This window comes from Ornithodoros turicata, chromosome 1, assembly GCF_037126465.1.
Source record: "Ornithodoros turicata isolate Travis chromosome 1, ASM3712646v1, whole genome shotgun sequence".
NCBI classification, from domain to species: domain Eukaryota; kingdom Metazoa; phylum Arthropoda; class Arachnida; order Ixodida; family Argasidae; genus Ornithodoros; species Ornithodoros turicata.
Genome location: NC_088201.1, coordinates 176,254,080 through 176,280,900, shown reverse-complemented (window position 1 = coordinate 176,280,900; position 26,821 = coordinate 176,254,080). Strand labels below are relative to the sequence as shown.

At 45.4% G+C, this 26,821-nt stretch overlaps 2 protein-coding genes across 6 annotated transcripts in view; both read right to left on the bottom strand.

The window, feature by feature from the left end:
* Positions 1-2,363: 2,363 nt before the first annotated feature.
* On the bottom strand, positions 2,364-6,645 carry LOC135378806 (putative nuclease HARBI1). 2 transcript variants are annotated; one of them, XM_064611902.1, is made up of 5 exons: positions 6,282-6,645; positions 5,817-6,206; positions 5,335-5,754; positions 4,808-5,065; positions 2,364-4,139 (listed from the first exon to the last, which is right to left on the bottom strand). In XM_064611902.1, exons 2-4 carry the CDS (start codon positions 6,197-6,199, stop codon positions 4,810-4,812), a joined length of 1,059 nt encoding a protein of 352 aa, XP_064467972.1. In that variant the 5' UTR covers positions 6,200-6,206; positions 6,282-6,645; the 3' UTR covers positions 2,364-4,139; positions 4,808-4,809. The 2 variants fall into 2 exon arrangements, with proteins under 2 accessions (XP_064467972.1, XP_064467971.1); XM_064611901.1 differs by having other exon boundaries at positions 5,817-6,643.
* A 1,777-nt stretch (positions 6,646-8,422) lies between these two features.
* LOC135373231 (uncharacterized) overlaps positions 8,423-26,821 on the bottom strand; it is a 98,506-nt gene continuing 80,107 nt past the window's right edge. For 2 of the 4 annotated variants that reach the window (XM_064606484.1, XM_064606465.1), the window contains 4 exons: positions 25,445-25,595; positions 23,360-23,470; positions 14,751-14,786; positions 8,423-8,616 (listed from right to left, as the gene is read on the bottom strand). In XM_064606484.1, the coding sequence (XP_064462554.1) occupies positions 8,503-8,616; positions 14,751-14,786; positions 23,360-23,470; positions 25,445-25,595 (412 nt within the window). In that variant the 3' untranslated portion in view covers positions 8,423-8,502. Of the gene's footprint in view, positions 8,617-13,706; positions 13,918-14,750; positions 14,787-23,359; positions 23,471-25,444; positions 25,596-26,821 lie in introns of those variants that run through there. The other 2 variants (XM_064606470.1, XM_064606480.1) reach the window with 2 other exon arrangements.

Genomic DNA, 26,821 nt, shown 5'->3' with positions numbered 1-26,821 from the left:
TTTTGGTTTAGTGCGTAAACCGCAACTAGCATACATCCTTGTTTTTCTATGACCTTCTAACATCTGCATGCCACAACGTAGTTCTCACAACCAAAGTAATCACTTTATACATCACGGAGAAGCACTAACCTCGTCACGTCCGGATGCAACACTCCTGGAAGGCAGATTCAAGGAAGGCACTGCAGACTTTCGTAGGCGGAGGTTCTTGGTGCTCAAGCCCAGTTGCTCTACAACTGAAGGGTCCCTCTCGTAGTCTTCATTCTTAAAATGCAACTGGCAAAATCTGCGCTGCTCTACATCACTGCCAGCACACCTTCCAATACTGTCAAGCCATAGCTGCCGCCGCGGTTGATCGCGCGGTATCGGATGGTACCTTATGCTAGCCGAGAATTCTCCGTTCGGGCACCCTTCGACGACACAACCGAGAGGCATGTCAAATTAAACCCGAGGGTGTACCTCGATAAATTGGTCGGTTGTTCAAAAAGATACTATTAAAGAAGTTTGGAAACACACACACGAACTCTAGTGAAACAGCGCGCTGGATCCCGAAAGTCGTCGTAGCTAGTTTCGCTTTCCACGGAAGTTGCTAATTGGATTATCGCAGTCATAAAACAGGACGCAGATGCCGAAGTATAGACATACTTTTTATTTCCAGACATTCTGACAACAGTATATTGTCGTAAAAATGTAGGTTCTTGCGGAAAGTTCTTGTTGTAGTGCTTGATCACGTGATGGCATCTTGCACGCTGATTGCATGGGCGAATGACGTCATCCCAGTGGGATGACCAGATGAGTTTTCTATATATGCGTACGTTTTCTCAGTTTGACGCTAGGTGTGCCAGCGTCGGCGTGAACCGCGATGTTTAAAATTCGAGTTTACGAAAACTACGAGGTGTTGAAGCATGCATTTTCGTATGTGAAGTTGCTGTTGTGTATTCCGTCGGTAGCCACTGCGAAAAAGTCTCTCCAGCTTCTGGTCAGGGACCCTTTAAAAAAACCTAGACAGATATTTCCAAACGCACGCGCTGACGTTAGGCTTTGGTGTTATATGTTCTCAAATTTCATCCAAACGCACGACTTTCACCTTGAAAAACTGACTAACGCAATTGTGAACCCAAGACCACATTAAAACTGCCCTACACGTGTAACGGGCGTGCTTCGTTGGTGTAACGGTAATCCGAAATTGAAACATGCAGGAAGCCTTCTACAATCACAGATGCAAACGATCATTCTTGACCGGCAAACACATACTCCCTGAAGTCCTGTCCCAATGTTCTGCATGGTGAGAGCGTGAAAGCAGAGAAAAGCGCGAACCAGCACTTCGCATTTTTGATGGAGCTAGAACGCGAGGTTGCTAACATATCTTTGTGACAAATACTCGGGATATTCCTGGGCCCGCTTGCACGAAACAATCCTCGGTACGATCCTCAATGGTCACCTTCCTCAAGCATTTCGTTACTCAACTGAGGAATTTATGGGTTGCAGCAGAAAGTGGCTTGCACGAACACTTTGAGAGACGTCCTAATTTGAGTGGATTGTGGCTAGGAACTTCCGGCAGGCTGGTATTGGTGGAACGAACATCAGAAGCTCCTCCCCGGAAAACAGCACGTCATTTTGCGTTTAGACCAACCAGCGATCGCGCTGAACGGGACTGTCGTCTGCTTTTGCTATCGCTCCATGTAATTTTAGAAATGCACAATAGCGAGCGATTGTTTTATTTTCACTGTTATGCATGTATAAGATGCTGTTGCTTGTATTTTTTTTTGCAATAAACGAGCCTCATATTACATACTGTCTCTTCCCTGTGACGGATAATTTCTCCCAAATGTGATCGCCGCCGCCGATATTCATCAGTTGCGGCGATTAGCTGGCCTCGCACCAAGAATGGGAATATTAAAAAAGAGAGAAAAACGTTTGACATTAGCGACGATACCAAGAAATAACTTTTCCACAAATACTGCTGAGAAATACGTTACCCACAATATGACCTGAGACATTTGATCAAATACATGAAATGCGCGCTTTTAGTAAGCAGACGATCACGCAGTATTTCCGCGCTTTTGATTGTTTGAAATGGAAAGTGCTCCAGCAAAAAAGCGCCGTGCTTCTACGTGGAGCGATGAAGAAAGACTGGAGTTCCTCCAAGAGGTGATGGACAGGAGGACTGTCATCAGGGGAAAGTTCAGTCCATCGCTAACCAAAAAAGATAAAAAGGCGGCGTGGCAACAAATTGCGGATGTGCTCAATGCGCGGCACCCAACTACGCTACGAACTGTTGCAGAGCTGAAAAAACAGTGGGACAACCTGTGCACAAGGCACAGAACTATTTTCTCTGAGTTCAGAAGGCAGTCACTCCAAACTGGTAAGTAGCAATGAGGCTTTATTACATACATTAGTTTTATATTGGGTTCTCTTATGTACGTGTTCCTCATTTGCAATGGAAGTGAAATAAAGACATACACACAGTACTACATCATAGTGAACCTGTACGAGGAGCATGACCTCCACCACTGACGTTATGAAATGCATCAAGAACTTCGCATAACACAGCAGAAGCCACACATCCCACAGTGGCGTACGTACAATTGAATGATGAGAATGGAAGAAAAGCAATGAGAATGGAACCCGATTTGCTGGCTTCCTTGGAGCATCCTTTTGTTTCGCACTCAAGTGCTTTGGTGACAGCTTTACAATATATTCATGCCAAAACATATTTAGAGTCATTTGACATGTCAATAACATCCCACAACATAAGGTACACTACATATAGCTTTACACTTACAAAGGCACACTGCTGAGCACGTGTTCACATTTGTTTTTGTGCTACAACGTTCTGGGCTTCTGATTACAGGTCGAGGAGGCAATGTCTCGCAGCCCTCTGCAATCACACAGGCTGTGATCGACATTATTGGTGAAGATTCCCCCAGTATCACTGGGGTTGAAGGAGGTATGGACACCCGTGGGTAAGTAATACAGGTATTATGTAACTAATAAGGCTGCCACGTGAAAAATTTCCAACAAGGCACGTCTCACGTTGCGTTCGACTGTAATATGTAGTCTAGGGTCTCCAATACACCACAATCCAGTTAAACTTATATTATGTAGTCTAGGGGAACACAAACACTACTGACAAGGTGGAGCTGGTGCAAAAGAGCACGACATGTTGGGATAAAAGATTTTTCATAGGTCAGGACAGCACCTGATTGGCTTACTAATGTACAATGAGGCACTCCATACTGCATGTACAATGTGTAGCACATTGGAAGTGGGGGATAAGGGAATCATCATATGTTATCTGTAAAATGGTTATTCGAAGGGGTCGTTTCATAATACACGCCACTTGGTGTCACATCCCTTGCTGTGGAACTTGAAATGCACCCTCACACTGATGCAAACAATAACACTCTACAGGCAGGCAGACACACAGGTAGACATACAATGCTATTGTTTACGAAGTGCTGCAACCCCATTGAGAACGTTGTGCTACAAGAAGAGCACCTGTGGCGTATTCAATAAACTATCTACAAGACATATAGACACAACAACAAACAACAATACAGCAATTAACTAATATGAAGAGCAAAATGTTGGGGCAACCCAAAAATATTATAACAATCCAAACATAACTATGCATATTAAACATTGCACACTGTCCTTTGTGACATAAGAAATGAACCACAGTTGAAGCAAACTGCTCAAAACAAAACCCGAACAAAACGTGGAATGAGGAAGCACATATATGCACGCACAAAACACACAAAACTGGGTCTCTTGCAAAGTCAAACATACAACTTATAAACAGAGTGCTAAGGAACAATGAAGGAAATCGCTGTACATTTCACCAAACCAACTCATCCGTGTTTTTTTTGCTTTCTACAACAGCGCTGCCATTATCGAGGACGTCATTGCAAGTCTACCAGGGCCGTCCACCAGTGATGACCACGATTATGGTACTGTGGTCGAGGATGTTGTGCCTGTAGTTGGGCTGCGTGAAGATGATAACTTTGTTGTGACTTGCGAGGTGGGTGGCACAAGGGGTAGTGCCTCTTCACAGCCGTTTGCCGGTGCTGGGAACGGTGCAGAGGAGCAGCCGGCACGAAGCAGTACGAGTGCGCGTTCCCAGCGAGCCAGGAGGGACTCTAGAGAAAACATAGAGCGCAGTTACTCGGGTCTCCTTCACAAGGACACTGAGACAGCTACAATGGAGCAACGGCTCATTGAGGTCCGCCAGAGAGTTGCTCTCGAGGAGCTTGAGCTATGTCATCTCAGGCAGGAAACAGAGCGTCTCAGGCAGCAGACTGAACTGCTGAGACACAATACAGAGAGGCTGCTGCAGACAAAACTGGAGCTGGAAGTGGAACGTCTCCAGCAGCAGCAATAGCACAAATGCGCACATTTTTCAGTTCTTATTTCTTATCTCGTTGTATTCATTCCCTTGTGACAATACAGTTGAAGCGAGCTTAATTTGTTCATGACAGTACCCTCATAGTGCTTAATTTGTTTGTTGCTTTATTTGCACATATTTACAGGGGTTGCGACTCTTTCATAGATGTGGTTCATTATGGCGTCATGTCTGTGTCGTACTCCACTCCAGAGTACTGAAGGAAGAAGCATTATTCTTCTACGTCTCGTACTTGGTGAGATACAAGACCTAGAACACACAGCTGGGATAATATGGGAAGATGTGTCACAACCCCTTAAAGCTGTACTTGACCTTAGCCTGTGTTAGCCTAAATTGTTTGTTAAAGACCTCCAATTCACGCTTAGTATACTGTGTTGAGTGATATGTTCCAAAATGTCCACTTACGCTCATGTGAAATGCTGACGTACGATGGCATCTCTGTACATGAAGCCATCCTGACGTCCTTCATAACTGGACACCAGCTGGGGGTCGTAATCGGGGTCGTGATCATTGTCGCTGTCTGCCTCCTGCACTTCACTGCCGAAATCTTTGGCTATGTTGTGAAGGACACAGCATGCCACGATGATAGGACAGGTATGCTTTGTTAGCACTCGCAGCTCACTGTGAAGGCAGTGGAACCTCCTTTTCAGCTGACCAATTGTCCTGCAATACATACAATAAGGAACAAATATGTACATTGTGCATCTTCCCCGCTGGCATGTGCTGCAGTTCCATCTAGTTTTGCAACGGTGTGCAATTTTGCGCTTACATTGCAGTTTCCATCCTGCATGGAAACATGCATGTATATAGCTCATCATATTATGTATGTACATAACTAACAGGGTAGAATGCCACGTTTTAAACTGAGTCATTCAATAAACTATTCTTGCTATGTTGTTGCTAAATGTCGGTGATATCCTGAACCAACTTACCGCTCTACCAAAGCCCGTGTTGTCGAGTGTGAAGCATTGTACTTCTCTTGTGCTCTGTTTCGGGGCTGGAGAAACGGTGTCATCAGCCAGCGTTTGCAGGGGTACCCGCTGTCACCAAGAAGAAGCCCAGTGTGGACTCCAGCTTCCAGCTCCCTCCCAATGGTGCTTTCACGCAGTATCCTAGAGTCATGGGTGGCACCGGGCCAGTTCGCAACCACGTCCAAGATCTTACAGTCAGCACCCGCAATGAGCTGAACATTGATGGAGTGGTAGTTCTTGCGGTTGACGAAAGCTGTCTCGTGTGCTGACGGTGCCTGGATGCGAACATGGGTGCCGTCCACTGCTCCCACAACCCCAGGAAAACTGGCCAGCTGATAAAACTGGTGTTGGGCCCTTGCTATCTCCTCACCTCTTGGCCACCTAAAACATGATTTTAGGAGTCAGGGAAAACAGACAGAACACCAATAGGCCTATATGCTTACCGGACGAACTTTCCGACCCTCTTGCACAGCGCTGCAACGACGCGGTGCACTACACGACAGGCTGTTGCTTCGTGCACGTTGACCACGTCACCCGCTGTGATGAGAAAGTTCCCAGTAGCGAGGAACTGCAATGTCAGTAGCACTTGTAACGACGACGGGAGGGACTGGCTCCGACGGGTCGCAGGCTCGATGTCGAGAGCAACGAGGGACGTAATGAAAAATATTCCATCCCTCGTAAAGCGGAACCGCCGTTGCAGCTCACCGTCGTCTAGACACTCCAAAGGATTTTCACGGTCTCGGTAGACTCGCTGCCGTGACAACGAGAGCGCGAGAAACAGCCGATGACGGCGTCGCAGCGTCACAACACGATCCATGCGGTCCATGTTAGTGCTAGCGTAAAAGACGGTCGAAGCTGCGTTGAGAGTGCCAGTAGCTTCCTCAGCCCTTTCGGCGCCGCCGTCCTACCTTCCTCATGGCTACGATCCTCAACTTGTTTCGTGCAAGCCACTTTTCCGCTTGAGGACATCACAGAGGAAGGAAAGTGCCGAGGATTGTCCCGGAGTGTCCTCAAAGTGTTTCGTGCAAGCGGGCCCTGATGATTTATTGCAGACTGCACACTTGTGCATCCAATATCTCCACACTTTTGAGCAGTTTGCAACTGAACTTGAAGCAAATAACATGTCAGAACGTCACCTACCTGACAGGTAACGCGTTCCACTGGGTTCCCCTGCAGTTTGGCAAGACTGGTTACAGAGGATAACGCCAAAACACTTTCGTTAAAGTACAGGTTACATTTTAGCGAAATTTATAGCGACATTCATACATTCAAATTCAGCGATATAGGTTAAATTCAGTGACAGAAATGCTCGTTTTATTGAACCGAACTGCGTTTTAGATAATATGGGGCACGTTCTAGGGAACACCGTTCTCACCAGTGGAGTTTTGGTTACGGTTTCAACACATGGATGATGGAAACAGCGGTCAGCATTCGACAATACCATAATGGTTCTGTCTTTCTGGCTTGCTGGTCTTTATTTGTTTTAGATTAAATCACGTCATCACTGGTAGAGAACTATCAATATTTCGTTTATAATGCGCGCTTTCTCTACGTCAGGACTAGGGTTGTCAATCGGGATATCACAAATGCCGAAATCCCGGGATCGGCGCTTTTTTTATTAGGGTTTGCGCTAGTAGTCCTAGTTTTCATCTCATATTGTAGGTCCCTCACGTATATGGGAATAAAAATATACTAGTAGCGCTCGAAAAAAAAAGGTATCGTGTGTATATATTCAGAAGAAGTCACTCTCAATGCAAACTTTTTGTGCATGCAATTTCAATCTACAAACAAATATATTGCAGCAGCATCCGGACGATTCCATACTGATTGTACAAGGACCGACGCCGACGGCAGAGGAAGCAGAAACAAAAAAGCAAGCCAAGCCAAGGATTTCGAGAAAACGTCATTTTGTAACCCTCCTTTCGCCAAAACATACCACGTCGCCATTTTTCCTAAAACTATATTCTCTAACGTGGCTTTCTTGCTAGCAAAAGTTGCTAAAACGAGGCTTTCTAAAAATGTGAACAATGAACAGCCCTTTTAACAGTGCCCATGTTACCAATGCACAACTGTTATCTCTTCCTTACCAAGTGTTCACGTAGCTAAAATCCTCTTTATACGAGTATATTATACGTAAACGGTGCATGTGCTCGTGCGCTGTCAGCGTCGTGATGTGCACGCTTGTATCACCGTCTGAACCTCATTCTAAACTTCTGTCGTTTCAAAGCAAGTATATTACAGATATGCAGGTTGTTCTTATCCCATACACAATTAATCCAAAATTAATGAAAGCAGCACCTATGCCACCTCTACTAGCGCATTATACGGCCTGGTTGACATCCTTTTTGAGAGAGCATGCAGGTACTGAATCGTAGCTAGGTCATTGGTTGAATAGATCATATTGACAGTATTATATGCATATCTCATATACAAGTTCAATACTACTCACACACCAGGCACTGACAAGACACGAGGTGCTCTGGAAATAGTTCACAAACACAATGCCTGCAGATCTTTACTTTTCATTCACCGTTACTTTTCTCCTCTTTATTTTAGTCCATTCAACGCTGTTGTTCTTTGCGCGGCGAGTATTTTCTTCATGTATGGCAGGGCAAGTCGCTGGGCACATGCAGATGTACCAACAGCTAACACGTTCTGAAACCTCTCCACGTAACCTAACCGGTCCTGTTGCTAACATCATGCATTATGCAACCCAAAGCGGTTCCTCAATGAGGCAGGCTGATTACCCTAGTTGGAATTTCCCATGGAATTGACCCTTGAACTTGTAAGCCAATTTGGGGACGGTGCTCAGAAGAAGGGTTCTTCCGAGTCCAGAAGAGAAGTTCTTGTTCTCAATCAGCAGCTCTCTTTCCGAGCCCCTTCCTTTTACAGATTCTAGATCTCTGTGTCCCGATCTTTTGGCAGATTCGCATTTTCTCACTGAGGGTGGCTTTGCTGCTAGATGGTCGGGAATAAGAAGACTGTGGTCGAGAAGGTTTCCGCGTACATCCCTTAGACGGTTCGTGTCACCACTTAATCATAGGGCTCCTGCCGTTGAAGACAGTTTATTCTTCTATTATAGTTGCAGTTTATTCAGTTTGCTAAATGATATGCTCTAGAATGTGGGTTTTATTGTATGCAGCGAGGAAGGCTGTCATAGGCCCCTGGGCTCCAGGCATCCAACATTCGTTTCAGCATGCTTTGATGCACGTGCATCTTACAGTTGGTTCCAAAGTCAGTCATCTGAAAGCCATAACAAGTCGAATGAGCGAGCGTGGTCTGAACGAATGATTTTATCACCTCATTCAGGTGTGCGGGGACGGGACTGTACCAGCCATTTATGAGGAATACCTTGTGTCATTACAGGGTGCAAACGTTTCATGGTAAGTTAATAAGTGTTTATAGGAAACCTCGCTTAAACTCTGCGAATGCCATATATCCCTTGGCAGAAGACATCAAAGAGACGTTGAGGGGGAGGATGAGCGTGAGGGAGTATGTGAAGGGGAGGACGAGCGTGATGAGCTGCGTGTCTTGTACCAGACATTCGATGTCTTGTTTCTTCATAAGAGGCCAAGGTTGCATGTTATCTCTTGCTATTAGCGATAAAAACGAAAACAAAAAAGACAAAGGACAGACAAACACAGCACTGTAGCACAGCAACAGTGCTGTATTTCTCTTTGGATTCACCAAAATAGGCTCCAAAATACATGTGATTCTTTCAGCTTTGTTTTTCAGCTACCAGCTTTGTAACCGTACTGCTGGTGAGGCCGGACAATGACAACCCTATTGAAAAAAGCACTAGAATCATTCTGGTGTTTTTGGTGGCTGTGATTTGGGACATTCCTGGTGCTTTCTTCTCTGGTGTTAGCATCAGAATTCCCTGGTGTTCCTAGTGCCTGTTCTCTGATGTTCCACACCAGGACCTCTGATGTGTGCGCTCTGGTGTTGCACACCATGGATCCCTGGTGTTCTGTGATGCTCCACTGTTGAACATTATGATGTCTCATGCGTTAAATCCCGTGATGTACTTGGTCCGTTAAGAACCTCACAATGGACTAAAAGCTGTGCATAGCTGTAGACGTGTGTGTGTGAGAGAGAGAGAGCGAAAGCAGGATAGTGCAAGCGCGGCACCACAGCACGAACACGGTGTTTGCTGTCCTGTTTGTTTTTCTCTAAGCGTTCAAAATTATGCACAGCTTTCAGAGCCTCGTGAGGACGCTGAGGAGCCAAGTACCTCACGGTATCGAATGCGTGAAACAGCATAATGTTCAATAGTCGAGCATCATAAAACACCACGAAGGGATCCTGACATGCATACATGAATGTGCAACATTCAACCAACACGGTCTGCTCGTTATTCCGGTACTAAGGCTGCTTGGGACAGTGGCGTATCTAGGGTGTGGCAGGTGTGGACAGGTGCCATGGGCGCCAGGTGAACAGGGGCGCTATTATGTGGTCGGATGTGAATGTGCCAGGTCGGGTACTCAACCTGGCACATTCATAAATGATCTAAAGCACCCGCCATTAGAGAGGTTATAGTGTGAAACCTAGTGCGGACAACACGAAACCGCATCCCTAAGGACATCATGTTAACCATGTTGCCATGGGCGCAGGTAGCTCTAGATACGCCACTGGCTTGGGATGTACTCATTAATGTTAGCGACTCATCAAACCAGTGAACAATACAACAAGATATCACAGGTTTCTTTCTACTGCAAAGGTGTCCCAGCTGTTAGCAGCCTAAACTAATTATTTGCATATAGTATACTGAGAATCAGAAATAGAAACAGACAAGCACGTGTAACAAAACTGTCTGTATTACTGCTACCACTGATGATACACAGTTAGTATGCACTCCACAATATAAAAGTACAAAAAGCAGCAATGTTATTCCTTCTACGAGTGTGAATATGTACATCACATGCGGCACAGTTATAATTTAGAAAAGCATACTCGATCAACTCTTAAGTCATTTTCCGTCCTCTCTTCTTGTAGTCCATATCCCATGAATAATGAGTTCACATGATGGCGCACAAAACGCACATTCAAAGACGTCACACCAATGACCAGTCGTCACACCTACCCCGAATGCATCTCTTGTATTTTCTCATACTTCCACTTGTGCACAGGTTGGAAAGCAAACTACGACATATAATGCAGAACTTCAGAAACACATATTCAAAGTTCTTCACATTCGTGCGAAGTTTTCATGTTGAAAACCAGGACGAAACGCTACCTCAACCACCTCGACCAGCCCGTTGAGTTCAAAACAGACACTAATGCCGATGGCGCTGTCGCTGTCTTATGTGACAATGAGAGCGTAAAGTTTCGTTTTCAAACTCGAATGAAAGCCGCAAAGCGTGTCAATTTCGACACTCGGGGGAATTATTTGCGATGCGAATTATCATTCCTTTGTAAAAGAAGTTGCGCTAAGAAACTCATGATCATTGTAAATAGCGGTTTTCATGGTAACAACGTGTAGTGCTTGTACTTTGGCGCCTGCATGTCTGGTGTCTGTGAACCACACCAGACCGTTCTAACGGTCACATTAAAACACTACGTCTGTCTAGTGCGCACACCAAGCATTCTAGAAGGCACCAGAATCATTCTGGTGTCGTAGTAGTCCACTCTGGTGTTGACATCAGGAGAACTCGACAGCACCAGAATCACCTTGGTGTCACGTCAGAAATTTTTGATGTGCACATTACAAACACCAAAAGAGTCTAGCGTTAACGCCAGGAACATCAGGAAACACCAGAATAATGCTGGTGATTTTTTCAATCGGGAACAACAACGGCTTCATTTTCATGATAATTATTTGGGGACGGGTTTATTGTCAGCGTCAATACTCTACCCCAGTGCTGGTGGTAATGCGGTGAATTAAAATACTATGTCGCCTCCCCGGAAAACGGTAACTGCCAAAATATTCTGTGTAAGTACTTATTCAGACGTCAAATGTCTTGGGGAAACTGACGAAGTATATTTTTCCGAAGCGTTGGGTATGTCTTTAGAAATGTTGATAAACGATACCGCTAGGGTGCGATACATATAATGCGATGGTGACGGCATTACAATGTGGCATATATTTTGGAATTTCGTTACATGCATTAAATACCAGGCACATAGCAGTCTGCTCTGATTTAATGATGTGCCGCTCTGCGTTGAACATCACTAGGCAACATATGACGCAAAGAACGCCCTCTACCTGATTGAAAAAATCACCAGAATTACCCTGATGTTTCCTGACGTTTCTGGCGTTAACACTAGACCCTTTTGATGTTTGTAATGTGCATATCAAAAGTGTCTTGCGTGACACCAGGGTGATTCTGGTGCTGTCGAGTTCTTCTGATGTCAACACCAGAGTGATGTGACACCAGAATGATTCTGGTGCCTCCTAGAAAGCTTGGTGTGCGCACTAGACAAATGTAGTGCTTTAATGTGACCGTTAGAGCGGTCTGATGTTCATAGACACTATATACACCTACAGGCGCCACAGTACGAGCACTACGCGTTGTCACCATGAAAACCGCTATTTACAATGACCATGAGTTGGTTAACGCAACTTCTTTTTCAGAGGAATGATATTTCTCATCACAAATAATTCCCTCGAGTGTCGAAATTGGCACGCTTTTGCGGCTTTCACTCGAGTTTGAAAACGAAACTTTACGCTCTTATTGTCACCTAAGACAGCGCCAGCGCCTTCGACATTAGCCTCTGTTTTGAACTCAACGGGCTCTCCGAGGTGGTTGTGGTAGCGTTCCGTCCTGGACTCCTGGTTTCAACACAAAAACCGCGCACGAATGTGAACAACTTTGAATATGTGTTTCTGAAGTTCTGCATTATGTGTCGTAGTTTGATTTCCAACCTGTACACAAGTGCAAGTATGAGAAAATACAAGCGATGCATTCGGGGCAGATGTGACGACTGGTCGTGGTTGGTGTGGTGTCCTTGAATGTGCGTTTCGTCTGTCATCATGTGCGCTGTGATTGTTCATTGGATATGGCTAAAAGAAGAGAGGACGTAAAATGTGACGGAGAAGTCGATCGAGTATGCCTTTCTAAATTATAACTACCGCATGTGGTGTATCCACACTTGCAAAATAAATAACACTACACCTTTTTGTACTTTTGTATTGTGGTGTGCATGCTTCTCCAAATGTGTATCATCAATGGCAGCGATAATATAGACAGCTTTGTTGCACGTACGTTCCTGTTCCTGTTTCTGATTTTATTCAGAATACTATATGCAAACAATTAGAAGCCTACTAGCAGCTGGGACACAGTGGAAAGAAACCTCTGATATCTTGTTGTATAGGTGGCGTGCATATGACGTCACACCATAGCTTCACCGGTGCTTTTTCCCTCTTTTTGGTGAACCGGCGCACCTCGCCCATATGCATGCTTCTTTTCCCTCTTTCTGGTGACCCGGCGCACGTCAATGCGCCCACCTATTGTTGACTTATTTGATGGGTAGCTATCCTTGATGAGTTCATCCCAAGCAGCTTTAGTAACGGAATAACGAGCAGAGCGTTTTCGACTGTTGCACATTCATGTATGAATGGCAGGATCCCTTCGTGGTGTTTTCTGGTGGGGGGGGGGATATGTTTATTAAGATAAAGAAAGAGCGAAAGGTCAGACAGGCCAAGGCCGACTTGCTATTCCCAAAGTTTTCTGATGCTCGACTATTGAAGATTATGCTGTTTCACGCTTTGGATCCCGTGAGGTACTTGGCTCCTTATCGCTCTCACGAGGCTCTGAAAGCTGTCCATTTCTGAACGCCTAGAGAAAAACAAACAGGACAGCACTAGCACCGTGTCCGTGCTGTGGTGCCGCGCTTGTGCTGTCTGCTTGCACTGTCCTGTTTTTTTCTCTCGCTCTTTCACGTCTTCAACTATGCGCCTTTCTTGCCTTGTGAGGTTCCTGAGGAAGCAAGTATATCACGGGATTGAACGCTTGAGACATTATAATATTCAACAGTGGAGCATCACAGAACACCATGTATCCTGCTGTGCAACACTAGAGCACACACATCAGAGGTCCTGGTGTGGAACATCAGAGAAAAGACACTAGGAACGCCAGCGAATTCTGATGTTAACATCAGAGAAGAGAACGCCAGGGATGTGCCAAATCACAGCCACTAAAAACACCAGAACGATTCTGGTGCTTTTTCGATAGGGTAGTATCGCGCACTTATAGATTCTTGCTCAAGAAAGACCGGAGATAGAGCCAGTCAGTACCCAGCCAAATTGCTGGGTACAAAAAATGCTTGCTCCTGAAGCGCATCGAGAGGGTCCATGATACCAAACCCATCATACGAGGATCGTGCAAGGGTGCCAGATAAATTTGGTGCAGTTCGTAAACATCCTTGCAGAACAGCAGCCAAGCTAGAGATGAAGACAAAACGGTGACGAGACTACTGCTACCTCGTAGACAGCGTCTATTAGGCTACAAAAGGAAGATCTGATACAAGTTCGAAATTAGTCATGATCTGTCCAGTTCCAGTGTGAGTTCTCACCACTGTATTCTTGCTCATGATCATGGTTGTCTGGAAACGTAAAACCAGGAATGATTATTTCATGTCACATTTGGAAGATAGTATTTTCTTCACACGTCCCTTTCCTGATCCACTTCTTACCTAGAGTACCAAAAATGTCTGGCGAATTGTGGAGAGATGCATTGTATAAAGGGGTAACCTCATACGACGAATTCTCGGCGAAAAACCGGTCACCGTCACAGTTTTCCCGCTGAGCCCACGCGAGCAATGGGAACGTCACCGATTTCCTTACGACAGTGGCGGGCAGAAAATTGCGGCGAAGGGCGATAGCGGCCGCTCGACGGCAGCCAATAGGAGAGCTCCACGCGCTACCTTTCTACGAGCGGTGGTGGCCGGCATTTCGGATTCCCGTAGGACCAACCTGGGAACTGGGAAGCATGCTGTCGCCCGCCGACTGCTGTCTGAGGGCACTTTTTGTGGCGGTTCCTTTGGAATATGCTTTGATCGGAAGAACTTCTGCGTGCCACTATACCTTTTCTATTGGTAGCAAAATATTGATCAGTTAATTTGAAGTCAATATTTATTTCGGACTAAGGAAATGTCCGCTAGGGATACACCGTCCTCCGCAGTGGAAACCTGTGCATGCCGTTCGTCCGGCGGTTTCTCCGTTGAGTTGTCCTGCCAGTTAGAAAGTCGACATTTTTAAGTCGAGAAATCGCCGTATGTGGTTACGGCCTCACGCTGCTTCAAAGCAGAACAGAGCGCCGTCAATCGTTGTACAATATTCTGCATTGCATCGTATTCACTGAGTTTGCGCTTCAGATTGCGTATAACGGTGTTAGATTTATGTAGCGTGTGGATTTTCTACACGGTACATTACTTACCGGGTAGTCTCTTCCTTTGCACAGGCCGTCTTCATCCTGAAAGGATGTATTAGAAATGAATGGTGTTCTTTTGGTGGTGATGGTGTATTGATAGATCTGTGCGAAAACTGTGCACAGTAAGAAGAGTTCTTCAACGGCAGCGCAAGCAGACGCTCACATCTACTCCATCTGACATCTGACTGGAAAGGATGTAGGCATGGGATTGTTGACACTGCTGAATATTAAAGCCCAAATACACAAACTCACAGGGGCGAACGGAACGAGACGAAAACAGGCTCTTACTTTACACATTTGACTTCATTTCAGAACTCAAGGTCGTTTTATTTGATTTTGCTTGCACGTTTTCCATGCATTGAGGCCACAAGCTTTCAGGTTTATTGATTTTAGGTTCAGGTTAGTTTATTTTAGATTTAGTAGATTTTAGATTTTAGGTTAGTTTCAGGTTTATTGATTGAAATTTACAAGCTGATTCGAGACAGTGTCACAGATTGGCGCGTATATCTTACGTGTATGTTACACTGATTCCTCTGAGCCCATGGTGTAACCGCGTATTAAACTGTGGACATAATCAAAGGTGGAATATGGGAGTTATCTTTCTCCAGGATCTAACCACAATCACAGCTTTTATAATAACAAGTGTGAGCTTCATATGTGTGACCATCATCACTGCGGCAGAAAAACTCACAAGCTTGGCAGTTTCCCCAAATTTTCCCAAACTCGCTGATACGCAGCGTTCGTTATCGCCTCACGTGTTTCGACTTTTTGCGTTCGCCTCAGCACGCCTGAACTGAGATTTTTGCCCCTTATGCTCTTAGAATGATGTGTGACATAGACGTTGGTCGTATAATCTAAAGGATCTGTCTGTAAGTTACGACAGTGCGACAGTACAATGAGCCCCAGCGGCTTCAGTGCGGCCGGGCGGGTTTCATAGGATTACAGCTCGGCTACAACTGGAGAGATCGCTTTATCGTGAGTACTACTCTAAAGTGCTTTTCCTCGTGTACCATTTAGGAATATTGCTTCCCCTAGAAACTCTTCTCTTTATTCCGCGTCATATTGCACGAAGTGAGGGCTTTGAAGGTGTAATGAACAAACAAACGTTGTGGCTGCTGCAAGTACATGCCGTTTTACAAGTAACATCCAGTGTGTGTTAATGTTACCAGCAACTTCTCTACGGCACTCGTTCCTTCTCGTGTTTTAGATCCTTCACACCGGATGTTCTTGAACCCGCGTAGCGATCCAGGTTAGTACCCATTACCCCTGAAAACCGGCAAATTCTCCTAGTTGAAATGCACAGCTACTGCACAACGGAAATGCGTGCGCTCCGAGGCCACGACTGCACAAACATAGTAACTGTCCAGACACACACGACAATTACATGTTGCAATGACATGCATATTTACTTGTGCCTTTTCAATTTTCCGGAAACCTTAACCTGCTGGGGCTGAAACGAAAACATCGATCCATCGTGTGCTGCTAAGAACGTCTTAAATACTCTGTTGGACGATTCAAGATGTCCACAAGGCAGCCAAGCAGGAACCAACCAAACGTGAAATATTACGTATTCCATGTAACCGTGTAGTTCCTCAACGGCTATCATTTAATTACTTTATAGTTACGCTACATTTACATTAGAATATGTAACCTTTCACTACAAAAATCAATTTTTGCATTGCTGTTCCTTCGACGTGCTTTTGTTGGAATAGAGATCCTGCAAAGGGACACTGGTTACATACCAGTTGGGCTGGTACAAGCTAAATTCTGTTCGAACAGGGACCACTCCAAGTGGAGCCACTTCAACCGGTCGCAGCTCAACAATGAGGTTTGCAACCAGTCCAAGACGAGACTGCGACTGGTTAGAAACCACTTGGGCCAAGTAGTATCAATTGAGATTGGGACCAGCCAGAAACCGGTTGGGCCAACTGGTACCAGTGGATCAAACTGGTCTCTATTTGATAACACAGTTCATCCAGTCTCAGTTCCGACAGGATCAGTTCAAGTGGCACTAGGTGAACTCTATTCTTGAACAGGGACCACTCCAATCAACTGGTATCAGTTGGTCCAACTGGTTTTTAATCGGTCCTAGGCTCAATTGGATTGGTTGCAACTGAAATTCGCTGAACTGTGTTATCCAACAGGCACCAGTTGTTGCATCTAGTACCAGTTGAGCTGGGACTGGTTGAAGCAGTTTCACTTGAACTAGTCCCTGTTGGATAACACATTTTCGCCTAGGTGGTGAGAGCGAAACACGATGTTTGTTTCTTGTTGTACTCGTAAGCTTCAGCGAAGTAATGAACTTCTCTATCCAGGCTTCTGCGTCCAGCTGCGTGTTTTTCGACTGGTCATATAAAGGGACTAATTTGGCTGTTTCGATGGCCAGTCATGCGTCTCTGTGATCATCCATGTTTCGATTCGTACTGTGACGTCAAAGCTGAAGTTGTTGCATTGTCCCATTTATAGTTTCACGTACCAGCGCCTCGATAGCCGTCTGCTTTAGTTCAGTACAGCCGTCGGAAGGGGGCTTTGGGTGACACAAACAAAATTTATGACTCGCTGACAAATCATTGAAGCCTGGCTAGATGAAAATAGGCCCATTGTGTCGACAAATACTTACATTTCGGATGGGACAGCTGCCCATTGCAAGAACCGTTGTAGGTTGTACGAACTCTTCAGTCGAAATTATGTAACATCGGAACTGGGGGCTCACCCTAAGCAGCACACCAATATTTTTCCAATATTTGACCCATATGGGATGCCACCATTACCAATATGTTCCAATATGGGCTGCCAGTGATGGCCACTAACTAATTATACAGTAGTTTAACAGTAACTACTTCGCGATAGAGTAGTTTAACTAGTAGTTCAACTACTTTTCAGGGGAGTAGTTAAAACTACTTCTTGAACTACTGAAATGTATTTTAACTACATCTATAACTACTTAACGTTGTTCATCAACACCAATTCCTTGTAGTGTTCTTGGACACCTAAATATGAATCACAAGCAGTGATAGTAATGTTTAAAATGTCCTCTTGTGCCTATATCGCTTAGTTCACATACTGTCGTAAAATCCACTGCCTGTCTCTTGTATATTATGCGCTGGCAAAAGAGCTTGAAGCTGAAATATTTTGTATGGAGTGAAAGCTACCGCTACAAAGGTACGTACAACATACGACGGATCATGTACGATATTTCCATTCAGGCTGCTTCGTCACAGATCAATGTGCCACGATATAAACTAAGTTGCAGAATTATTTCACTGCAAATGAGGCATCACTAGACAAGCATTAAAAGTCAAGATTTAGTACACATGCACGGCACAATTGCTCTGCACCTCCGTCCTTATAAAACAAGTTGCTCAAGGTAAAAGTCGGAAGCACAATCGTGCCGTAAAGCTTGCGACAAAATCAGAAGTAGTTTGCGCCTGCAGTAAACAAACTAGTGTAGTTAACTGCTCGAAATAGTAGTTTAGCTAGTAGTTACCACTACATTTCTGCAATTAGTTGATAACTACTTTTTAACTACATGTAGTTAGCTACTGGCCATCACTGTGGGCTGCTAATGTGGGACCCATCTGGGGAGTGAAAGCAGGATCCATATTGGACCAATATGAGGTGCTCAATTGAAAATACCATTTTGCCCGTGTTGCGCCAATATTTCCGTGATACCACTAACGCGGAGTACGTGTACTAAGAAAGCACTTTCCGCTATAACATCCCCCACTGATATTACTTCTATCTTCTTTTTGCTTTTCATTTATTAACCTTTTGTTTATTTCATCCTTAACATTATCGCCCTAAGAATGAAGAACAAGTGCTACGCCCGTCTTGATAAAGGACCAAGGCAATCCCAGGGAACTGCAAATGCCAAACATCCCTCAGAAGCCTTCGTTGCAATCGCAACAGTGTATGAACCAAGATTTTCCAACCCGCTCCTAGAGTACAAAGGAGCGAAACACTTTCGTCACGGTGGCGGACATACGCCACAGCAACTCACACTGCCTGCAGTAACTAATGGCACCTAGCGTTACAGAAGAGATATCCCTTCCCATCAGACATTGTGTTTTTTTTTTTTTTCTTGACCTGCCGCAATTCCGTTGTCATTAGACAAACAAGCGACATTTTAGCCCGGATGAAACGTCCCAGTGTCGCGCATGTACATTAGTTGTAGGATGCGTGATTTCCATAGACCAACCGCGCTCTCAGCCGGTTCGACCGACTGGCATTGGCATCGCGAAGCAAGATGGGGGCTGTTTGCAACAAGTAGAAAGTTGATATGTTGAGTTGCAGTGCATGTTACGGTGGAATACCATGGGACCTACCAGGTTTCATTCCGCGCAAGCAGACACCCACCATTACTGTACGTTTCGCGGCGAAGAACTGGATGCATATTCATCTGCATATTCAACTGCATTATGTTGCCTTTGAGGCAGTGTTTCTCTTAAGCCTAGGAAAGGAAGGCGTCTACGTCTCTGACCCCCTTCCCGGGTTATGATGTATACAGGGTGTCCCAGAAAACGTGTCATTGAATTATAATAAAAAAAACTACGCCACCTAGAATCATGCGGTCAACAGCATTTGTTCTTATTAGGTTTTTGCCACCTCCTAATGTGAATGTCATGTACTCCAAGTTTAATTATGTAAATATTTGCGAACTGAACTCGGAAATTTGCCAAGTAAAGGTCACTTTTTTACCCCAGCAATATGAAGAGCGTGCCGAATTCACTCAAATTCATGATAATTCACAGTGATATTCACGAGCTATCCCATCGGGAAAAATAGCCGAATATGATGCTTTTCGGAGCACCGGACCATAGCGCGCGATGACTTTTTGAGCGCAATCGTTCTCAGTGCGACGAAAGGAGGTTCCGAAGCCAGCCCACAGAGTGATAGTAGAAAAAGTAACAGTTCCTAAAATTGGGAGAGGGAAAGCATTATCCCAGCGAAAGTCGGACGTGATAAGCCGTTCCTGTTTTATCTCTCTCTGCGATGTCGGGGAGGGCTGGGTTTCCAACCTCCTTTCGTCGGACTGACAAAGATTGCGCTGAAAAATTCATCGTGCGCTATTCTGTGCGACCTCAGTAGAGCATGATGTTGGGCTATTTTTTTCGATGGGATAGCTCCTGAATATCCCTGTCAATTATCATTAATTTGACTAAATTAGACACGCTCTTCACATGGGTGGGGTAAAAAAGTGACATTTACTAGGCAAATTTCCGACTTAAGCTCGCAAAAATTTACATAATTAAACTTACGTTACACGACATTCACATGAGGAGGTGGCAAAAACCCAGTACGAACACATGCCATTGACCGCATGACTCTAGGTGGTGTAGTTTTTTTATTATAATTCAATGACACGTTTTCTGGGACACCCTGTATGTCCGTATTCCCTACAAGGATTTACTTTCATAACTTCAGTGAGAGGAGGAACTTAGAGGAGGCGGTGTTCCCGTGGACAGGGTTGGCGATCGCGGTACCTGCCGCAGGGTCCGATGTGCTGGGGAGCTTCTCCGGAGCGGTGCCACTCGAAGAAACTATGTTCCGTAATTCCTCGAACGTTTTGTGACCGCGCCGTGGCGCTCGCGTGCCGTGGGAGTCTAGACTCCGCGGATTACCGCCTTGGTAATGCACTTTGCAAATTCAGCTCGTGTGGTAGAGACGCACACAGAAAAATAATTTGATTACGCGATCTTTGCATGTCCAGCAAAGTGCGCTTTTCTTGTTGTGTTTTTTCTGCTTCGGACTTCCGTTGAAAAGTACATGCTCCTTCAGCACAGGCTAGGAACAGCGGGTAAAATGTTGCCGGTATGTATTCCTACGTGCTTTAGGGGCGTGCATCAAGCGTCAGCAAGCAAAGGTTAGGAATGCGGGCGGCTCGATTGCATTTCGCCACAAGAAAAGCCCACGAAAAATTACAAACTTCTAGTTACTATGACCTTGTATTCAGGGGTGCAGAGAGCTCCAGAGAAAGCAAAATTGAAACATTACGCAATATGAGTAGGGATGAAAAATATTTACAACATGGATTATTACCCACAATATTTTGGAGCTGGCGTCCATCATGACCAAGACAACGACAGGGCGAACTTTAAAACAATGTTGCAGAGACACATGAAGTTGAGCGCACGGTTACGCAATTGTAACGCGACGTAGGCTGTGTGTGAATCAATGTTTAATGGCTGAAATGTTCAATCATCATACGATGTGTGTCAGTCTGTTCGATCGTGCCTTCGTAAGTGACGCTGTAAGATGACACCCGCGTCCAGATTTCGAACCAGTTGTTGCCAGATTCCAGTCTCGCAAAAATTGAGATAGGCACGTAAAATTTTTAAACACAATACAGGAATAAATTTTCTGCCGTTGACGTCATGATCCCGTGTGTGGACCGATTGACGGCCAACAATTCGTGTACTTACATAACACGTTATGCCGTTCACAATAAGCGTAGCACGTCAATAGCCGTCGACGAGGACAGAGCAGGTGTATGCCCAAACTCCGTACCAAGTTTCATGAACCTAGAGCAAGCAGCGAGCGAAAAACTGCAGTTCAGCGTACAGGCCATTTTCGTTGAGTACGCCTGGAATACGGTCATCTTTGTCTTTATTCTATCTCATCCTTTTCTCATCGTGTGCTAGTGTATCCTTTAGTTCCAAATTATTTGATGTTATTATTTAGTTATTTTATTCTTCTTTCATTTATTTTGCTGAAAATTTTGCTGAGGAAACCGACGCGCTATTTGGCTGACCTTATCCCTTCTTTGATCTAATAAATATAGCCCCTCCCCCCCCCCCCCCGCTTTGGATTACGCGCGTTTTCTGCGGCCGACCATGATACTGCTCTTTAGCACTTTACTTCTTAGCTCATCAGTACCTCGGGTGTGTCTGCTGTGGGCTGTCCTTAATACCTGGCGACCTAAAGCGATAATTCATTGCCTAAGAAACAACATTATTACGGGATGGTGATTGGGGAATTTCATCGCCAGGGGCGATACACTACACTGTTGCTAGTGGTGATGCGGGGAATGAGATAATGAGCCCCCTCACGATACGGATGGAAGTCCTTTCGCGTCCAGAAAGAGAGCCTTGAGGGCAGAGCGTTGGTGAGCTAGATGAGGCTGGGACCAAGCAATTATGTGAGAGGGGGGGGAGTCTAGCTCGTTGTGGCCTTCACAGCACACAGGCGCTACCGCTTGAGAGGAGTTACCTCTCCCCGCTGCAGCCACTGCGGTGATGTTGACGACCTAGAGCAGATCCTTCTCCATTGCCTAAGACGCGAATTGCATGTCTGTTGTGTGAAATCCCGTCTGCTGTACAGTCATCGTTACGGAGCATGCAAAGCATCGTCAAAGCGTGTACCTTCGTGAGCCATCCTCCTAGGTAACGCCAGCGGCGCCCCGCATGGCGAAAGGTAGGATCAATTAGGGGCGTCACATTTTGTCGAAGTTTTTTCCCCGTACTTATCCTCCGTGGGACCTTTTCAACCCGTGCATTCACCCCAGGAAGTTGCCAATAGAATTGGCGCAGTGCAGCAATGGCACATTGTCGTCGTGCCCGGTGGGCTTGTACAGGATACATGCAAACGTTAATTCACTGAGCACGGGACAACAATGTATCTGAGTAGAGTACAAAAAATATCAACCTTGAAAATGCAACACTGGGGCAAACAGAGTAGTGCCAAACTTCAGAAAACCAAACTTCACCAAAGAAGCCACTTTTGACAGTCGTATACATGAGGCCATTTCATCGCGATTACAGCTTGGACACACCGACCTAACACATGGATTTCTGCTTCACATGGAGGAGCTGGAATGGGCACACAAAATGGGCAGCAACCCTATGTACTACACATCCTGGTCATCCATTATTGTCATGAGTTTTGAAAGCGCAATTCACCCCTCCAACCAGCCGTCCTGCTGTGTGGTCAGCCCTTCTTTAAAATGCTTTAAAGATTCACAACTGTTTTCGAGATATTGGCTGCCTACCAGCTGTACAGGTTTATACACGTGTTTACCAGATGGCTTGTGCCCAATGTGCTGTTTTATGTTCACCGCTTTATTTTTAACTAGTAATAATATTCACCCCACAATGAACCAAGGGTATAGTGTGCAAAAGTTTTTGCACACTATAGCCTTAGTTCATTGTGTGTTATAAAATCCCAATCATCATTATCATCACCACTACCAGCAATCTTACATATCATTTAAGAGAGGGTATGAAATACTCTTTGAAGTAGCTCGTTACTGCGGAGGTGGTTTGACTTCACGCTAAGAAAGAAGTAGGAAAGGCGTGAAGTCGAAAATGGCGCCAGCAAAAAGCTTTGTTAGTTCGTTGGAACAACGGCTTTTGAAAATGACTATACCACAGCCTATACCGGTTATTTCAACAGGCGCGATGCCGAACAGGTGTTCTACGGATGAGAATGAACGCTCTACGGCAACTATAGAATTTACTGTCGTTTCTCTCCGTGTCGTTGCTTTCGCCCCTTGAAGATTTCTTAGTACTTCAGGTTCGACAAGTTGTGAGACGAGCCAAGATGCCAGTTGTGCATGGGCACTGCACTGCAACTTCATAATATCTAGTTTCTTTATTATTGTTTGGCGATCTACTTACGTCCGGCTCCCAAAGAGCACAGAATACTCCTGCTGGCACGTCTACCTTTTTCCGATCTTTGCAGTGGATTTGGACTCGTCCAGTAGTCTCCTCCCACGAATCCCTCTGCAACTGATATTGTTATTCATTTTGATTACCATTCGCAGAACTGCACGATGTGAAACAAACTTATGAAAATTCAGAGCCATTGTCGTCGACTTTGGAACGTGACATATCACAATGCTAGGACGTACATATCACGGTACAAGGTATGTCCGTCAAAGAACGTGGGTTAATTATTGAAACGCCAGGGGGGCGACGCACAGGAAAGTGTGCGCGCCCTGCGTCAGAGTAAAGTGATGTTGATATTCCAACGGCAGGGAGAGTAGCACGTGTAAGGTCGACAAGTGCAATCAGGACCTTGCAGCCCGCTGCACTGGGGCGCGTTCTCAGCAACATCGTCTCCCGCTCCATATCGTCGTTTCTATTGCGCAAGGTAGCACGTGGTGTTATTCGTAGGCGAAGGAGAAAATTGCGGTTCCCGGCGGTCAGGCTTCGTAGTGTTGACGCACGCGGGCCATTTTGTGAGGGGGTGATGGCCTACGCAAATATATTCGTCGTGCGTCGTGAAAATGGCTGCCGTCTACGCGCTGCTCGCTGATGAAGGCCAACATGCTGGTTCCGTCGTCGCAGAAACTCATTTACTTAATTATCTGACGACGAATCTGTGCCTCACGCTCGTCTGTCAAAGGAGGCGGCAAGAGAGGTGTGTGAAGCGGTTAGAGGAGACCTCGAGCAAGGTAGGTGTTTGCAGTTGTTGATTTTGCAGATACGTATAAGGTGAAGCTGTGTGTGGAGAATCGAAATACTGTTTTTCGTTTGTGATTGCAAATCAGTACTGCGCACCTCGAATGTGTATCAAGTACGTAAGTCGACACGTTGCTACGTATACATGTGATAGAATGTACGCTGAAAGGACGTTACAACGCTTGTCACAGGGCGCAGACTTTTAAAAAAATCTGGTGCGGGAGCATGACGAGAAGAACACGCAGGGCCAAATAATGCTCATGCACAACAATATCTTAATGGACTTTCACTTGATACCTTTAATGTGCGTGAAGCGTCTACCACTATCTCCTGAAAGAGGGAAACAGTTAAGCATACTTCGAAAACGCAAGCACTCTGCGCGTTCGTGAGGTACTTGTGAGGTACTCTGGGTACTTTTTATTCACTGAATTATGAAATAAAAAACTCTCTACTGTAATGTAGGGAGTTTCGCTCGGTACTTTTCTATCAGGTGCTTAAGTACACCGATTGTAATGAAAAAGAAAAGAAAATATGAGATCACATCATTAAATGACTTCTGGGCTCGTTAGGGCCATTTTTCAGGTGGGAAACGCTGCTTGAACTAGTCACGAAAAAATGTTATGTTTGATTATGTTCTGTATTAATACGACACGATGTTACTGCTCTGTCGGATTGCCATTTCCACTTTTCAGTGTAATCATGTTATTTTACCATGAACGATTCTTTTGAATGAATGACTGATTTGCCATTTGAATGAATGGTTGTTTTAATTATCAGTATTTTAGGATGAATGGAAAAACAGGAGAAGCCACGCATGCTTCCTTTCCTTTGCTTTGAGCTTTGTATTGCTAACATAGCGAACCTTGTTGTGAGCGCCACAGACACAACACAAAGGAAGTTTGCATTGCCTTCCCTCTCTCGTAGATTCATTTCTATCGAAAGTCTATCTTACGTCAGAGTGTAAATTGTACAGTCTCGTTCTCATGTTTCTGTCTCTTTTTTTGTATATGGAGTGTTTTCTTGGTCTGTCTTACAGCAAAAGGTTAGTAGCATCCGGAGCTATGCGCACTTCAGAAATAATACTTTCTACTAACACCGACGGTTCCTTCTATGCACTGACATACGCATTTTTCCGTCTGTTTCATTTCATGAGTAAGCAGTAATTTAGTCTTCTGTTCGAATTTTCATTCACTTTTCTTACAGAAACACGCGAAGAGATACAAGCTACACTGAGCTCTGCGGGTGAAACAACGTCACACGCAACTGCGTCACGTGACGCTTCATCCATAGGACACGTACCTTACGTTCTTCGGGTCCACCGTGGCGAAAGCAGGCCTGGCGAGATTCATAAAAGGTGAACCGTTCTTTTATAATGTCGAAAACCGGGGGTGGTGACCAAGTGTCAGACGAGTAGTAGCATTTGTAGTCGTCGTTTCCTTTCAATATTCTTCTGAAAAGCAATGTCACTATTTTGAAAATTGAGCCACACAAAACCAATATAAGATTAGCGAAAACATCCTTGTGTTACTTTCTCGTGTGTGCAACAATGTTATGATCAGTTGTTTTTGCCTAATGCTTTTTTAATTCCGTGTTGGCGCCGCGAAGCAACTGTGGCTATAAGCGGCGTACAGACGTGGACAGATGGAGAGAGGATAGCAGGAAGGAGTGGGGGACATGGGGTTAGTGTGCGTCCTCGGTCGACTTCAAGTGGAATTGTGCTGATATCGTCAGGAATTTTGCCTAATGTGTCTGCATGGTGATGTTAACCGATGTTGCGCGTCTTGCTTTCCTTAGTCTTTGCTGGCAGGAAAACCTATTGAATCAGTTAGATTCGTATAGCTTCTGCGATAGTAACATCGGGGTCACGTAGGCCCAGCGAACGAATGTGATCACAGCGCAGGCAATTGTCTACGAGCTCGTTTGCTTCGGGTTCTCCGTAGTCCCCCGTAAATGCATCCCATTTCGCTGCTCAGTGTGAGCTGTAACGGGCGCATGTCGCGTGACACACGATGTTGTTACGCTGGAACACGTCCGAGTTGACACGTTTGCCTAAAATTGTTATTCCAGAAGCCGATCACACGCTCCTCGCGACAACTTGCGGACGCCTGTCCTCATCACTCGGTCGCCAAAGGGCGTTCCCTGATTGGAGTTCTCCGTGTGTCCTTTTTACCCAATTTAGAAAGAGGGAATTCCGACATAGACTCAACATCCATAGTCGCTCTTGCCATGTGGGACACTGCAGCTCAATGCTTCCAGTCCCGTGACTTGACCATGTCCGATTTCCGAGAAAAAAAAATATATGAGGTTGTCGTCTACATGAACATGCACGGCGTGAAATATTTTATTCCCAGGACGCGTAAAAAAAAACGGCAACCGGGCGGATTCGAGCTTCCGCGCCGTGCCGAAAGCCGTGGTGCACTTGGACGACCCTGGAGCGAGAACGGACGCGCATTCGAGGAAGATTCAAATGAGGACATCTTCACAAAGGCTGGCACTATTCCTGCCTGTGAATGCAGTTCTTCCGTGAGGACGGTAGATAGGGATCGAATCCATTCCTGATCTGCCCACCGAGCACCGCTTCACGGCTTCCAGGGACCGACCTGCGCTAACCAGGCCTCCGGCACCCGGCACAGTCCCACCGCTTCGTTTCATGCGTCTCGACGCGCATCCGCTGCC